Source organism: Vanellus vanellus (genome assembly GCF_965231255.1).
Source record: "Vanellus vanellus genome assembly, chromosome: 6".
NCBI lineage: Eukaryota > Metazoa > Chordata > Aves > Charadriiformes > Charadriidae > Vanellus > Vanellus vanellus.
Genome location: NC_138911.1, coordinates 59,451,852 through 59,469,586, shown reverse-complemented (window position 1 = coordinate 59,469,586; position 17,735 = coordinate 59,451,852). Strand labels below are relative to the sequence as shown.

Sequence of the window (17,735 nt, the reverse complement as noted above, 5' to 3'; positions counted from 1 at the left end):
TGCACAATTATTTTTTAAATTTTAGTTCTTTTTTTCTTTAAGACATCTCAGCTTAAAAAACCTGATTTGTTTGCTTTTAAACTTTTTAAAGCATTATTTTACCCTGAGAAAGAGCCCTATGCATATTTGGAAACTGACAGTGCTTCGTAGAGACAATACAATTATGAATTGGTGAGCTCAAATTTTATTGAAATTTAAAAATGTTTAAAAATAGTCAACTATAGCTATAGTGCCTCAGTGAAGGCAGCAGAATGGCCCTAAGCAAACGAGAACAGAATATGCTCTGTTGAGTCTTCATTAGTATCGAGGATGAGAAGAGAGAGAAGAAAGTAAAGCGAGTTTCAGCTCAGGAATAGAAGGTTTTTATGCCATGGTAACCACGAAAGTGTTGTACTACATTTTACTTGTGAAAGAGAAAATGTTCCAGCCAGGATTCCCTGAATGCCACCAAATAGGTTGCCTATGGTATGTAATACGTATTTTAAATTAGAAGCCTAGTAATATTTTAGTAAAAATAATAGGTATATAAATGAACCAAGGGCATAAAAAACAGTATAAAGAGGTGGATGTGATTAGTATGCAACCTCTTCTACTAGCATCTGAAAACATCCCAATCCATAGACACATTCTCATGTTTTAACATATGAGGCTATGTTATGAATCAATACCAGTTAAATAAATCAAACAAGAAAAGATGTCTGGACAGGCAATACTAGTAAGAACGAACAATGTAGCCCTTTTTTCTTCACACAGGATGAATAAGACAAAGGAAGACAGATTAGAAAATGCACCAATTAAGACGACTCCAGTGGCTTCTCATGTCACATAAATGAATTTCTTTCTAGACAGAAAATGTATAGTAGTTCACGAAAAAGCCATATTCTCCCATTCACTTGATAAGAAAAACAAAGAATCAATCAAATCTGAAAAACATCTATACATTTTCCACCAGTTCCCACCATAGCAGATCTTGAGAAACAAGAACTTTTAAAACATCAAATATTTGAGTGGAATTGATCCAAACCCTTTAGGACTTACTACATACCCCATTCTCTGTACGTTTCTCCACAGGTATATTTATGCCATTTCTTTGATTTTGGGCTTGACGTCCACCTAAAAGTAAAGTACCACTCTTAGCACAAAGTTCAGTTTTCAGCACAAATGGTTTTCACTCTCGAATCTGTTATTTTCAAGAATTTTTATATAAAGCTTTTACCTGTGAATTTTTATTCTGCTAGTTCTAAATCTTTCTTATTAGGTTATTCTTTGTAAGCAGTGGAGTCAGCAGAAATAAAGCATTTACTTCACAGACTTCCTCTGTTAAAAGTACAGACATGCAGCTCTACTTTTCTGACTTGGGTTTAGGCAATGATGTCATGAAAGGGAATGTACTGAGTGTGACTACTGAAGTTTCATATTCCTGTGTCAATAACAAGCAGTAGCTTCAGTTGAATATATTATAAATGAACATAGTAGGTGAAGCTTTTATAACACCTTATAAATAACTTTCATGTACAGATTGATCCATAGGTCAATGATTAATTAAAAAGCCTTGCACGCATGGTTCAGAAGCAACATTTTGCTTGTACTTGTGAAACACTGGCTTCAGGCGTATCTTAAATTTCTTAACATACTTTAAATTTATATTGCCCAAAGGATGACCAAGTAGTTTACAAACTACCTAATTAATACAAAAATCCCTTGTACATTATTGGGCCTGCTACTTCTGGCATTCAAAGCAACCAGGAACCACTTAGAAATACGAAAAGAAACCCCAGCTCAAAGCAGTAAGGACTCAGCCAAGACCTGAAATTCCGTTGTTAGAAGTAGTCAGATTAGTTGAATGAATAAGGATAATCTGAGCATGCAAATATACATCTCATTTTGAGATACCCTTCTTATCCTTCAGACAGCCCGACAGCCACTAAGTATATAATGCACAGCCTCAAAAGTCTTCTCATAAAGTATAGTCTATACTAGTTAGATCAGAAAACAGCAATCCTTTTATTTTTTTATTCCAGTCTTTTAAGAAAGTTCAACTTAATACAGCACTGTTTTATATAAACACTTTGCCTGTAGAACCAAACAGACCAGCAATTTTTCAAAGTGCAAATTATCACCACTATTAAATATATTCACATGAAGTACTGATAAAGCCACCAAGACTTCTGCCAATGATGTCTGTAAAATGAATTTTAGTTTCTAAAGGAGGCAAAGTAGCATACTGAGTCTTTCTCTGGGGCAACTGAAAGAGAACAGAAGGTCAAAAAAAAACCAACCCCACGCTCTCAAAACCTAGGGACTTACTTTCAACAAGAAAAAAAATATGTATTAAGCCTCTAAAACTCACCACCATTTTTGGATCAGTATGAAGTAGAATAGGAACCCAACTTACTACAAAAATATTACTCAACAGACTGGTAGAACGTATTCTAGAGGAAGGAATTTGAGACATGAATAAATGTGCCACTGAGGAAGGTTCAAAACGACTTTGGTATAAGGAAGTTGTATTACATATATCTACTGAAGTTCACTGAAAGAACTGAAAAACTCACTTCAGAAATCTGTTAAATGTCTTCAGGTAATAACACTACAGGATAAGCATACTTACTCTGTTCATTACTTTCAGCTGGTGACTCCTCATGACGAAGAAAAAATTTCACCTCTTCCCTGCGGGGACCCCATTTCTGTAGGTGGTCATACATCATGTGATCAAAGGGTATGGGACGTTCTAAAAGTACAAAACCAAAAAACTTATCACAACTATTTTAAATTAAGTAAAGTTTTACAGAACTCTCATTAAGAAACAGAATGTCCTTTTTGGTAGCAATTCAATCTATCCAATGTATTTTGTCTTATGCAAAGTCAAAGAAACCGGCACCAACAGACAATAGCTGCACTGTATTAAAAGCTAGCCCATTACTGTAACATAGCTCAGTGCTTAACAGCAGTACATAACCAGTTTGCAAAACCATACAAAAAATATCAGTGTTTAGAAACCCTAATTTAGGAATCCTTCCTCACAATCTTTTTCACAATGCTGATCTTTCCACCTTTGCTCTCCATCACCACCAGATGGATATTTTGTTCTATTATTAAAACGATTCATTCCATTTCAACCTCCGGGTTTCCACTCAGACTAAAAGCCTTATCATTATATTGACATTTCATCTCCTAAGAACTTGAGCAGGTGCTCCCACTCCAATACACTACGCCAGACATTAACTTCCAGTATATGTGGAATTACTGGCAAATCTTTGAACAAATAAAGGCTAAATTCTATACAGCAGTCAGTCTCTTTGTTTTCCCTCAAAGAAACGTAAAACAGTCTCATAGTGTAGTTATTTCTTCCAAACTGATCAAATATATTATTACCAAGAGGCTGCACACTATATATTTAGTATTTCAAAATGAAAATACATTTCAAAAGCCAAGTTTTCACTGTTTCCATAATTATACTTGGATTTATTTTTAAATGTTTTCATTAAGGTAAGAAAATCTTCCTTTTAAGATCTAAAACTAAGCATAGTATTAGAAGTTACCTTCTAATCAGAGTAAAATTATACTAGAAGAGATTCAACTAGCTTTTGAACATGCAGCACCATGTCAAACCAATATTACTACAGAAAGTCAGGCTTGGATGGAAACCAAAAGGTGGAATTTGTGTTCTTCATTGTTAAAAGCAAAATGGTCTCTGCCCTCAAAACCCAAAACACAGTATCTCCCACCAGGCAGAGCACTGCTAACAATTCATTATCAATTTCATACTTAACCCATTTGACATGAGAAGACAAAACGATTCAAAATATAACCGATATCTTGGGAAAACTACACCCCAAATATAACTTTTTATAATGAAATTTACCTACATTTATATGGATTGTGAACTATACAGATGTATATATATCTTGATACTTTTGGGATACTTAATTGTAGTATTTAAAGAACAGCACATTTTAATCAGTTGATTCACAATGCATTTAATACAATAAAGCATCTTGTCAAAATCTGTCATGTCAAACAGGTATAGTGATTAACACAGTTTAGCCACAGATAGATCTAGCTGCTTTCAATGGGGAAGGGTCATTTAAACCATGAGCTAATTATATTAATAATTATATATTATATAATAATTAGCTGACTGGTTACCTATCTTCCTGGGGGGGAAAAAAAAAAAACAAAACAAACAACAAAAACATCACAACACCTGGATTTAAAAAAATAGATGCTTTTCTTATCTTTTTCTTGTTCCTCACGCAGGTGGACTCCAAGAAACACTGTCAATAGTGTTTATGCACACAAGAGTAAGGTCAGTGGCTTATTACAACTCAGTTCTTGAAAAGGAATTTTATAAACATGATTTTCAGGTTTTTCAACTCCAAAGTAAGGTAAGATTTCAAGTGCTTTGAAGCATATCCACTAAAATTGCAGCATAATTCTTCTAAAGATCACAGAGTGTAAAAATATTTAAATGGTTTAGTTCAGAGACTTTAGGACACAGACGATAAGAATCTTTATGAATTTTTCCCAAATAAAGAAATTGCCAGGTAAAGCTAGCAAGAACTGAAGCTTGTTATCAAAGTACCAAGAAACTGGATGTCTGAACAGGGTTGGGCTAATTCTGGAATGGTGAGGAGTGGCTGCAACATTGCTACTGGTTAGGCTTGTCTCCCATTAGAAGTATGGCCCTGATCCTAGGAGCTATTCAAAATAAAAGGTTTCGTTTACATATTAGCCTTGATTCTGCAAGGTACACTATTTTTCAGACATGACCACGGAGAAAAATGGGAAAGACATTGTCTACTGCTTTTGTAATTCTTCCACAAAACCAATTTGGGATATGTTGCTCTAAATTAGACAGAAACAGCAACATCATCATCACTGAAAGACAGGAAAAAAAATGAAGCAGCACTAATCATTCTGTGCAACTTAGCTACATGAGACAGATTCAGCAAAGAGGAAGAAGAAATGGACATTAACACCTGACACAAGACATGATGAGAATTGAAGTCCCTATTCCTTCCTTCAGTTTAAATCCTTTAAACCCAGAAAAATTACAGGAAGAAAGCATTACCTTGTATTTGCTGTAAGTTAGGATTGCACAAAGGGATGTTTTCTGGAAACACATGTTCTTTAATAATCAAAACCAAAACAAACAAAAAGTTAAAGTTTTCCCAGTTCTCATAGCTTCAGACATATTTGTCAATAATTGTTTTCACAATGCTATTTCAAAATCTAATTTTATTTTTTAAAAAATTTAAATAGAAGAGAATGAAGAAAAGGTGAAATAGGAGAATGGGTGTAGAGTAATAATGAACAGGTTGGATCTCTGTACTTTAACAACACATTAAAAACTATCTCAAGAACGTTTGTTTTCATGAATAACTAAGTGGAAACTGTGATATATGCATATGTCCATAATTATTTGCAAAAACTGCCTTAGATTTTAAGTTGGATGAAAATTCTGAGAGTTTTGAGAACTGAGCTTGACTCCTTTTCTTTTAAGCAAAAGTTTTGAGGATGGGCTAGTTTTAAGTATTCCAAATGACCGAAACACCCTGAAAAATTAAAACGCAGATACTGCATCAATGTTTTAGAAGAGAATTACAAAAACCTTTCTGTTAGAACTATATATCCACTATTTAAAACCAAATAAGTTTCAGACTTCAGAATATGTTTTTATCCTGATTATTACAAACAGTCAGATACTTGTAAACACATTTATGCCTGCTATAGACGAAACCAGGAGTTCACTGCAAGATCAGGAATGAGTCTTTATCCCTTCAGGTTTGCAGAAGTATGCTTGTAGTAAACAACTACTTCTTTCACAGTCACTTGCCTCTATGTTACCACTAAATTCAGGAAGACCAATTAATACTAATGCTGATGGGCGTTCCAGATGTAAATGAAGTGAATAATTGAGTACTGGGTGGACTGAATGGTTGAAATCCATTCTCCTTTGAAAAATACTTCAAGTTCCTCATGTCACACCTGTCTTTTGGCCTCCTTACCAACTGTTATTTGCAATAGCTGGGGAATGAGGAAGAATATTCTGTGGTTTTTTTTTCCTCCTGTTATAGCATAAGAAATCCATGCAAAAAGAGGAAGAGTCAAACTATCAAAGCACAAAGTGGTACGAAATGTACTGATATATCAGGCACGAATGCTATTGAGTTTTTCAACTATTACTCATCTCAAGAAACTGGAAAGGAGAGGGAATAGAGAATGGAATACAAAAATCAAATGCGAATAAACTAAATGCTTATGCCATGCAGCTCGGAGAAGAATCAACTTTTTAATTCTAATACAGACAATACTTAAACTATTTTACCACTCTTGGGAAGCTCCTCAACCATTTCTTTGCCATGTAAAAGCAATCAGAGAAAAGCTAACATTATTAATAAATATGTTTTCCAACAGCTCAGATATTGTAATCCTCCTCTGAACTCTAGTAATCTTCCATAATTTTGTAGCCAAACTTGCATGGATTTTAGTAACATTTTTTCTGGAAGACAAATGGTCTCTGTCACCTTCTAAAAATAAAATATTTCTCATTTATTTGTACATACACATTCAGGAGAGGAAGATTATTAGAAGAGACAGTATTTTGTTAGATCGATAGTTTAGGAAATGGACAAGTTTTTGGGGACACAAAATGTTTTTTTTATCTGATCCACAAACACCATTGCTTTGAGTTTAGGTAGACATGTATTATTCAGCTGCACTACCTAAATGGCTACCTCTAGAAGAGGAGTTAAGCACATTCACAAGAGGACAAGTACAACAGCTTATGGAGAGAGCTGTGATTTGTCACCTGTACAACATGGAGAGACTATCAAGAAAACAGACCACTTATAGTGTGTGACAAAACCTAACAAGTTTATTCAACCCATTATTTTCTGTATTAACTTTTGTTTTGAATTTTACTTTTCAAAATGTCTTTTGAAAACACATTTGTAGACCTCTCTTGAGGATAAGGATAAGTCAGAGACAGTGTAATAGAAGAGAAAAAATACTCTTCCACTGGCACAACACGCCACAGGTTCCATTGCAAATTGCTTCACACTTCCCTCTCAGAACCATAGTTTAAGTTGTTTGTTGTTGTAACTGTTGCATTTAACTGTTTAGACTGGTTTCCTACATCAGATCTCTGCTCCAGGCAAAATTCTTTTTAAAACTTCAGGGGAAAGAGTTCAATTTACCTCTCAGGAGCAGCTGACGGAAAAAATATCATATTTATGCCCTGTTAAAAAAAAAAAAGGTTGTTTCACTGAGGAAATTTGTGTACGCTGGACTTTGGGGCAGGAAGTTGAGGGCACCAACACACAGATTTTGTAACAGTATCCGACATTTAAGAACAACAAACAAAATGCTTGTGCTGAAAATCCTGTCAGAGAGACTTAAAACCAGTTTGCAGAACATTTTTTTTTGCTGACAGCACAGGCCTGTTTGAGAGATCCAGAAACACATGCGAGTGTTTCCTTTTTTCTTTCATTCTCTCTAGTCTTTTCTGTTCTGTACTTTCAATGGAATAGATCGATAGAGTTATCACCTTGGGTATTTAGTAAGTGAAGCTAGATTTGTGAAAGCATCTTCATGCGAGTTTTAAAAGAAAGTTGGAGCCACAAGCACATTCTGAAAAGTCTGACAGACCCATTCAACAGGTAGAAGCCTTGGGCAGGATTCTCCTCTTGAACTTAGGTGTCTCTATGCAGATGTCTACCTTCAGAAAACTGGGCAAGTTCCAGTGCTTAAAATCAAATAGATAACAACGAGCTGAAATCAGTGATCGCCATGTTCTACACACAGCAATATCTAGATCTCCATTGACTATAATGTAAACAAAGATGCATAATTCACAGGGTAGATACCCAAATTTAGTCTTAGTCTTTCCATCACAACTTCCTGGATTAGTTTTATCTTCCACTTTATAGAAACTTTTAGCTTTAGATATCTAACACTCTGAGAAATAATGTGTTACATCCACAGATAAAATATTTTCTCATTCTTAGAAGTTACTATAAAAGATGCGTGCTTGCACTTGCCAGCGTTGAAAGGCGTAAATGTCCCAGAAAGATGCTGCGGATCACTGGCTACAGTTTCCAGTTACCTTTTGAAGCTAGATGACAACATTCTCTGCAGTTTAAAGAAATACACCGTCAAAGTATTGTGAAAGCAGAAAAACAAATACTGTATATGTTACACTTTCACAGACAAATTACTGGAAAATATTAGGGATATTTCAGTTCTGTTAAACATAGTCTGCAGATCCATTTCAGAAATGTATGCAGTGTGCTTGGCATCATAGACTCCGTAATCTAAACTTCCAATTTGTAAAAGTTTTAACCCTCCTGTAAGTTTTATCCTTAAAGACAGTTTTCTAGGTATGAACTGAATTTGTATTCCTAGAACTGCAGACATGCTTAACCTCTCCCCTGATCACTCTTGCCTAAACTCCGAGTTCCTATCTAGTTCGGAAATGACTTCTTGAGGCACCTTTTCCTTTTACAAGAACAGTTTAGAAAAGAGGATGAATAGTTTCCCCAGCAGGAAAACATTCTAGATTGGTAATACTTTGAATACCTAGGCATCTGAATAATGGCTGTTTCATCTGTTTGACAAAATAAAACCCCTCTATGCAAAATTTAAGAATTCAATATCAAGTTATGACCTCATCAATTTTTATACAAAACAGATGACAAAACCAGCAGGGGTGAACTTAGTGACTGAGGGATAAGAACCTGCCTAACTGTTATCCTCACCCATCCACCAATTCTACTCACATCCATACATTGATATACTGTAACCTGAAGGCTTGCACTACATGCAGTTGCAAGAATCCATCTAGAAACAGAATCCATAATAGGCTCTTCTGACATACTCCTGAATAGAAATGCCCACCCCATTATTCTGTGAAATAACAAGTGCAACACAAATAGGATATGGGTACTACTACCTGCCCCAAGGGAGGTTGTTAAATCTTTGGGAGAAAATGTTCATGAAGAAGCTGGAGATACTATATCCAATTCTGGCACAATTCTGTCTGCAGAACATCTGCTATTCGTGATACAGAAAGAAAAAAAAATCTATAGCCGTTCTTAAATTTCAGGTTGCCTAACAGTGAGGAAATCAGATTGGAAAGAATGCAGGTGGTGATCTGCACCCACTTACTATAAGAGAAGATGACTGAGATTTCATATTGTCATTTGAATACCCTCCATCCTATATATGCTGTATGCCTATTTGAAATAAATGGCTTCTAGAAGTGAAAATACCCCCTCCACATGCCTTTTTTTTTTTTTTTTTTTTTCCTTTTAAGATGGGGATGCTGAACACTTTGTTTATGTAATTTGAAAAACCAAAATACGGAACACTAACATATCTTACACATGCATTTTATCAAATAATTCATGCTGAGGAAGAAAATAGAGGAGAAAAAAAGTCAAGAATTGCATTAATCTCTACAGACACTCAATTATCATGATTTGATCGAAGTTTTCTAGAAAAAAGGTAGAATTTGAAATCATTAATATTGAAAAGTCACTCTTATCTTTTTTATAATTGGTACATATATTTAAATCAATTTCCACTGAATATTTTACTTACCATTCCCACGCCATACTTCAGCCAGATGGCAGCTTCCTTCTCCAGGCTCTTTGCAGAACTCTACTACATCGCGACAGGTTGTTTCTGGTGTAATTGGAACTTCTGTCAAAATCTGTTCATTGTTGCTCAGAAACACTGTTAATATCATCTGAAAGAAAAAATGAAAGTAGAGAATATTAAAAAAAATTACAAGATTATGGGTAAAATTTATAATCCCCCTGCAAATGGAAAAGTATGTTTATGGTTGGTTACTGCAATCCATGAAAGTAGTTTTCAGTTTCTTGTAACTTTGCCAAAGGTTTAGTCTTTTGTGTTGATTTTTTTTGACAGTGCACTGAATTGACAGCTTTTTTTTTTTTAAAAAAAAAAAAGCTTCAGTTGAAATGGTTTAGTTCTGTCTGAAAATAAGGCCAGGAGGGAAGGAACAGGTTTTGGCTATATTAGATGCTTGAAATCATAGCATTTAAATGTTGCAAATAAATACAAAGTTTGGCAAAGTAACCTGATGCTTCACAGGAGGGCAGCCCTTTGCATAATGGACAAAATTTTTGCAATTTGGCTGAAGATACAGTTATATTTGATTGAATTGTAAGCCTTTGGTTAAATGGTAAGCCTCAGAGTTAAAAAACAAGGGAGGAAAAAACTCACTTTTCAAGGGATTGCATTTGCCCAGTATACTTGCTAGAGCTGAAAGCCTCTGAAAAGTCAGTTCTTTCTGCACTACTGTAGCCCCCCTCCCCTGAGTTTGCTGTGTTGATTAGACTGTACATGCAACCTTCCCACAGTGTTACTAGGCATGCTCTATCACAACATCAAAAGACTACTTCTCCTCTAGTAACTGCTCCCAGCTCTTCCAGCTGGAAAGTAGCCACTAAATAGAAAATAGCTTTTCTTCCCCTCCCTGCCTTAACAATATTCAAGATGACTTCACATCAAGGAAAACAGAAAGAGGAAAAAGTGGGATGAAATCTATAAAGGAAAAAGCCTAGCACTAAGAGCTAGTACTAGTCTGTGTCAGGGTAAACTTCTGTTCAAATTCCTTGCTCCACTTTAAATAAATGTGTGCACAAATACATATATCCAGAGATTGTCCCATCCCTTTTCATGTTAGCTGGTGTGACTTGCTGCAAAGTTAAACACTCGAAAACTGTGCACATTAACTTAACCCACCTCACCCTGTTGGTGCATCTGTATTATGGCATGATCATTAATCATACGTTCATTTGCTACACTCCCCCTGTTAAGGGCCTCTGTCTTATACAGTATTCTCAATGGATTTGTTCTATAGGCCCTCATGTAATTTACTGCAAAAGCTTGAAGTACATAGTTAACAGCTGAGGGGCTTGCAAGAAGGAAAATATGAAAAAAACAACATTCTACCAAGAAACAAAGTCCTCATACAATGATGCTAAAGTGATTCATTTTTTCCTGAGTGAGACTGGTTGAGGACCAATGAAGGTTGTATTCAAAGACAAGTATTCCTATGTTACACTAAATCCTCTGAAAGATACCTGACCCTAAGCTCCTGCTTAAAATTAAACAGATACTTTTAACCATTCTCTCTCTCTGCACCATAATTTCCCACCTGTAATCACAACACTGTTCTGTAAACTCATGGGGATACAACAGAGATAACATGATGCTTAAATGACAAAGATGCCACAATAATAGATGTCCCTAAAGAATGTGACAAAATTAGTAATTTTGTCTGCAAAGAAAGTTCTTCCAGATACTTCCAGTAAATAAAGTATGGCATCACACAGCGAACCACAAAGATTAAACCTAATTATTGAAAAGCTCTTCATTAAATGAGCACTCTCCACTTAAACAGAGTTGTGTTTCAATTTGCATAGGCAATTCTTAAAAACATTCATAACACTTTTATCTCTGGGACATATACATGTAGCAAACTGGAGATTTGCATTAATAACAGCTAAATACTGAGTGAGAGCAGTCTATCTAGAAGTAGGCACAGGACAAATTCCAAGAAATCCCAGGCTTCAAACTCTCAGTCTCCTCGTCAGTCCTCCAGGCTATTTTAGTCCATGTTTCTACTCTCCCTCAGCCTGCCAAGTTTGTATGCTGTATCCTGAAGTTTTCAAGTAACTACACTTCAACACAAGAAGCTGTCATCCAGGGCTGTAAATATAGTAGAATTCACCCCTGAGTTTCTCCAACATCAGCATTAAAGGAAGCGATAGTAACAGCTACAGCACAAGCTACGAGGACGCTACAGGATGCAGCCACAGTTACCATCTAGTGTTAACAGCTCACAATGTTCTTTTTCCCCTGTAGAAGATTCAGACATAGTCTCAATATTCAGTGCCTGTGGAATCTTTTACAGAATAAATATCTGATGTGGAATCTAGTAGTGGAATTTGACCTCATATGTAAGAAGAAGGAGTCATATATGAACATAAACCAATAGGCTTAGAAGAAACACTGAGAGGTCATCTAATACAGTCTCTTGGCAGGATCAACCATACCTACATTATTCTGAAGAGATGCTTGTTTAACCTGTTCTGAAAAGCCTTTCATGGTGGAAATTCCACCACCTCCCTGAACCATCCACCCTAGAAATCCAGGATTCCTGTTGCAAGGACAAGTTTCTGAACGTCTAGTCAAAGCTAGTTCACCTAGACACCTGGGGGGAGGGGGGGAGAGGGGAGAGAAAAAACACTTCCCCCCCCCCATAGTTAAATTTAAGGAATACATAATAAGTAATTAAATTAATTAAGTTAAACAACACCAGTTTGACAGAGAATTATAGATGCCAGCATTCTAAATACAGTTTCCCTGTAACACTGGATAGTGATTTCAAAATAACACCCAAATTTCCCAAACTTTATGAGAATGCCAAGAGACCCTGGCTTTACTGAAGTCACGCTATGATGCATATTGTGTCTTTATCATATTGTATCTTTATCTGAAAGACCTGTTATCTTTTTCTGAAAGGATAAATAGAATGGCTTATCATCATGTGGTTTCATATGGTTTCCAGGTTTTGATTTTTTTTATTGCTGTAAAGATAACACCGGCCCAGAAAACTTGTTTCATGTATTCAAGGTTATCTGTCTGTACCTGCAGACAGGCTGAAAAAGAAAGACAAGCCTCAGAGGTGTGAGTTATCCCATACATCTCAAATTCAGACTTCAACCACTATATAAACTCACAGTCCCCTTTGCAAGACCAGGCCAAAATTTGCTGTACCTCAAGCACACCACTTTCTTCTCTCAGCTCCAACTGCACCAGTACTGTCTTCTCCAAAGGTGGGTGTCACTCACAATATCATCTGCTAGACAGCCTAGGGAAATGCTTCTCCACTAATTAGGAGGCAAGGTGCTGTAGCCAACTATTGTCACACTACTTCTCAAGCAAACTTGATTAAGTAAGGATTTATTTTTAACAGGTTGTCTGAGTAATACTAAAGGAACTGAAACACTGTGCTCTGAAACAGATGTCTTGAAACATACACACGAAGACTCAAAATATTGAACGTTATTAATATATTGCAATATTAATTAGATTTTTCAAGTCAGTGTCATAGCTGTCCCTATTTGTGGTGGAGGTAGAATAAGAATCAAAGGTATTTCATAGTGATAAAATACCAAGAAGCATTGATAGAGCCTGGAAATTTACTGCTGAAAAATATAAGTGAAGCATACACGTGAAACGCATACCCACTGCAGTAAATCAGCTTTATGAAAAAATATTCTTAGCCAAAGATTAGGACACAGGAGAACTGATAAATCCTTTGATTTCTCATTTTAAATGGATTCCCAAATAGGAACAACTGTAAAACCCCATATTTTTTAAAATGAGATCATAACCATTGTAGCATTTATTTGATAATCTCCCAATTCACTCATTCAAAACTTTTAATATATCACCACAGTGTCACACAACAGGATGAACCCAACACTTACGAGCAAGTCACGTCAGTGCTTCTAAATCATGTATTGTTTCCACAATGAAAACCAAGCTCCAAGTCTTAACACTTCTCCTCTCCTCAACCCAGACACAGATGTTACCCGTTACTCTTCTCTACTGCTCCTGCTACCAAACCAATGGCTTTATTTCATCTTTCATCAATTCATCAATTTTTCTCTTAACTTCCTCCCAACTTCTAGCATATCTCTTCACAGTTCAGGTCTTTTCCATGTCAGAAAAGCTCCAACAAACACCACAACTTGCCTTCAAAACTACTCTGTCATCTCACTCATTTCTCAGCTTACAGATGACGTCCTCCAAGGAGGACCTCAGAATCAGTACCCTACCCAAATCATCTCTGCCCAACAGAGATGGGTACTTGTCAAATAGTTGTACGTGTTCCCCTTAGTATATTGTCCCCCCTTTCTCCATTCCCAGCCCAATTCTCCTCTTCCAACCATACTTCCTGTGTTATTTAAAGGAAATACTTAATCATCCCTGCAGTTTCTCAAGGAGGTAGAAAACAGGGATAAATCCACAAGATCTTTATCCTTGCTTATTTCTCATCTCTTTCTACAGCTGGGTAACGTCACCCACAAAAATTTCAGTGAGCTTTGTCTATAGAGATGACGCAGTTTTATCTTACTAGACCTGAACTCTTGCTAAGGAAGCTGAAACATTGACAATCTTCAATCATCTCTTGTGAATGCCTAGCTATCAATTCAAGTTCCATATGGCTGCAACACAGTCCTTAGCCACTTTTCTCCAATGACTCCTTTTCATATTCACCATAACACACAGGTACCTATTACTATGAGCTGTACTCCAGGCATCTTTGACATCAATCATCTTCTCAGTCTTGTACCTCAGATCTATCTCTAGTTTTCCTGTACAATGTGTAAGACACAGACAGTTTTTTTTCTGTCAACTGGTCCAGCTAACACTCTCAGTTTGAAAACTTGCCTATCAGTTTCCCAGCTTTCCACTGGTGTGCCTTTTTTCTCATGATGCCTACCACAGCAAGAATCATTCTTCGTGCCTATGGCTTTGACCACATTGCCTTTCTGTATCAGTCCTGATAAGCACAATTTATTGGTCTTCCACACTTCCCCATTTGTGACATTAAATCTTCTTCCCTATCATTTTTCACCCCATATCAAGAAATTGATACCGAATTGGTCCCTTACACCAGTTTCTACTCTCCATGTGGTAAACAGGTGTCTTTGTGCTTTCTTCTGTGTTGTTCACCACGCCTTATGTGCACCTGCAAAGCAACTTCATTATTTTCCTTGAAGACCCTCCTTTGCTGTTCTGGCTACAAAACATACCAGACACAAGTAAGCTGTCAATGTGCTGAAAAGCACTGCCAATCAGGCTGATAAATATTTTCTCTACTTAGACTTCTCTAACTGTCCAGTTCACTTCTTACTTCAACCCAAACCAAGATTCCAAGAGCTGTGCAGCAGAGATATATTCATAACTTGTCTACCACAGCAAAGATCCCACAATGCCACAACTAAATGCCTTGCATGCTACGATATTGAAACAAATAATCTTTCAAATGAGTCTGATGTCCTTTGTTCTATATGACCTTGATAAGGCTGTCCTAGAAACCATCTCAACTTCCCTACTTGAGTTTTGCAGCTTCAGTTGCACTCCTCTAATACAATACAATTACTTATGACTGGAATAAAACTAGACCACCACCATAAAACCAGAAGATGGCAGCTGGTGCAGCATGTTTTTTCTTAGTTAAGAAACAGCCTAGAAAGCTAAAACTCCAAGTGCTGAATGAAGTCTTTTCCTTACCATTTTTCTATAATCTTACTGAAAAAAACAGAACTTTTTTGATCTTCAGCTAATATCCTGAATTAAAAAGAACAGGTATACATTTAATTAGACCCTCTTTAAGAACAATTTTTGTGGAGACAAAAAAATACATCTATTACCTTATGCTACCAAGATGTATTTCTTCTCAAGCACTACTGTTTCACGTTGTACACCTCCACTTCCATTGCCTTATGCCCAAGTTAATAAATGGATCAGATGATCATTACAGGAGCCAATGGGGAGGGACCCATGGCAAAGGAATGCCACACAGAGAGCAGCGCAAAGTAATTACAGCTGCTCCAGCCAAGTTAGCCTCAACGAGGCCATGTCTGAAGTGCCTCTATCCAAATACACGGAGCATGGGGAACAAATGCATGGAGCTAGAGATGTGTACACGCCTCCAAGGCTATGATCTCATTGGCATCGTAGAACCTTGGTGAGACAACTCCTATGACTGGAGTGTTGGCAGGAAGCCTACAGGCTCTTCAGGGGAGACAGGCAAGGGAAACGAGGAGGTGGTGGTGCCTTATATGTTAACGAGCATCTGGAATGCATGGAGCTCAGCCTAGGGATGGATAAAGAGCCGAGAGCCTATGGGTCAGGATTAAAGGGAAATTCGGGATCAGGAGACATTACAGTGGGCGTCTGCTACAGGCCACCCGACCAAGAAGACCGAGTGGATGAAGCCCTCTATAGACAGATAGGGGCGGCATCACGTTCACAGACCCTGTTTCTCATGGGTGACTTCAACCACCCTGACATCTGTTGGAAGGGTAACACAGCCAGGCATAGGCAATCCAGGAGGTTCTTGGACTGCATCGAGGACAACTTCCTTCTCCAAGTGGTTGAGGAGCCAACGAGGAGAGGAGCTATGTTGGATCTTGTTCTTACCAACAAGGAAGGGCTGGTAGACAGGGTCAAACTCAAGGGTAGCCTGGGCTGTAGTGACCATGAAATGGTCAAGTTTGAGATCCTCAAGGCAGCGAGGAAGGTGCGCAGCAGGCTGACCACCCTGGACTTTGGGAGAGCTGACTTTGGCCTCTTGAAGAATCTGCTTGGTGCAGTGCCATGGGATGAAGCACTGGAGGGAAGAGGGGTCCAAGAAAGTTGGAGGAGGTGGTCCTTGAATATTAACCAAGCTCAGGAGCAATGCATCCCTACAAAGAGGAAGGCAGGCAGAAAAGCCAGGAGGCCTGCATGGATGAACAAGGAGCTCCTGGACATGACCAAAAGGAAAAAGGAGGCCTATAGGGAATGGAAACAGGGGTGGGTAGCCTGGGAGGAATACAAAGGAGTTGTTCGAGCAGACAGGGATCGGGTTAGACAAGCTAAAGCCCAGATAGAACTAAATCTGGCCAGGGACATCAAGACAAACAAAAAATCCTTCTTTAAGTATGTCAGCGAGAAAAGAAAGTCTAGGGAAACTGTGGGCCCTCTCCAGAAGAAAACGCAAGAACTGGTTACTTGGGACAGAGACAGAGCTGAGGTACTCAATGACTCTTTTGCCTCAGTCTTCACTGGCAAGGACTGCAGCCACATTGCCCATGACACAGAATGCAAAGACAAGGATTGGGAAAATGGAGAACCACACACTGTAGGTGAAGATCAAGTACGAGACCACCTGAGGAACCTGAAGGTGCACAAGTCCATGGGACCTGATAAGATACATCCACGGGTCCTGAGGGAACTGGCAGATCAAGTCGCTAAGCCACTAGCCATCATATTTGAGAAGTCCTGGCGGTCTGGTGAGGTTCCTGCCAACTGGAAAAGGGGAAACATAACCCCTATTTTCAAAAAGGAAAACAAGGAAGACCCAGGGAACTACAGGCCAGTCAGTCTCACCTCTGAGCCTGGAGAGCAGTGATGAGTGGCGTTCCTCAGGGGTCGGTACTGGGGCCTGTACTGTTCAACATCTTTGTCAGTGACATGGACAGTGGGGTCGAGTGCACCCTCAGCAAGTTTGCTGATGATATCAAGCTGTTTGGCGAGGTAGACACACTGGAGGGGAGGGGTGCCATCCAGAGGGACCTGGACAGGCCGGAGAGGCTCCAGGGAGATCTTATTGCAGCCTTCCAGTACCTAAAGGGGGCCTACAGGAGAGCTGGGGAAGGACTTTTTACAAGGGCATGTAGCGATATGGCAAGGGGGAATGGCTGTAAACGGGAAGAGGGTAGGTTTAGATTGAACATTAGGAAGAAGTTTTTCACTTTGAGGGTGGTAAGGCACTGGAACAGGTTGCCCAGAGAGGTTGTTGAGGCCCCATCCCTGGAGGTGTTCAAGGCCAGGCTGGAAGTGGCCTTGGGCAACCTGGTCTAGTGAGAGGTGATCCTGCCTATGGCAGGGGGGTTGGAACTCAATGATCTTCAAGG

The 17,735-nt window shown here is 38.1% G+C and overlaps 1 protein-coding gene across 1 annotated transcript in view; it reads right to left on the bottom strand.

The window, feature by feature from the left end:
* PPP1R13B (protein phosphatase 1 regulatory subunit 13B) overlaps positions 1 to 17,735 on the bottom strand; it is a 74,086-nt gene that overhangs the window by 36,212 nt on the left and 20,139 nt on the right. The window contains exons 2-4 of the mRNA XM_082485088.1: positions 9,607 to 9,754; positions 2,612 to 2,731; positions 1,046 to 1,113 (exon numbers count right to left, since the gene is read on the bottom strand). Of these exons, the coding sequence (XP_082341214.1) occupies positions 1,046 to 1,113; positions 2,612 to 2,731; positions 9,607 to 9,754 (336 nt within the window). The remainder of the gene's footprint in view (positions 1 to 1,045; positions 1,114 to 2,611; positions 2,732 to 9,606; positions 9,755 to 17,735) is intronic.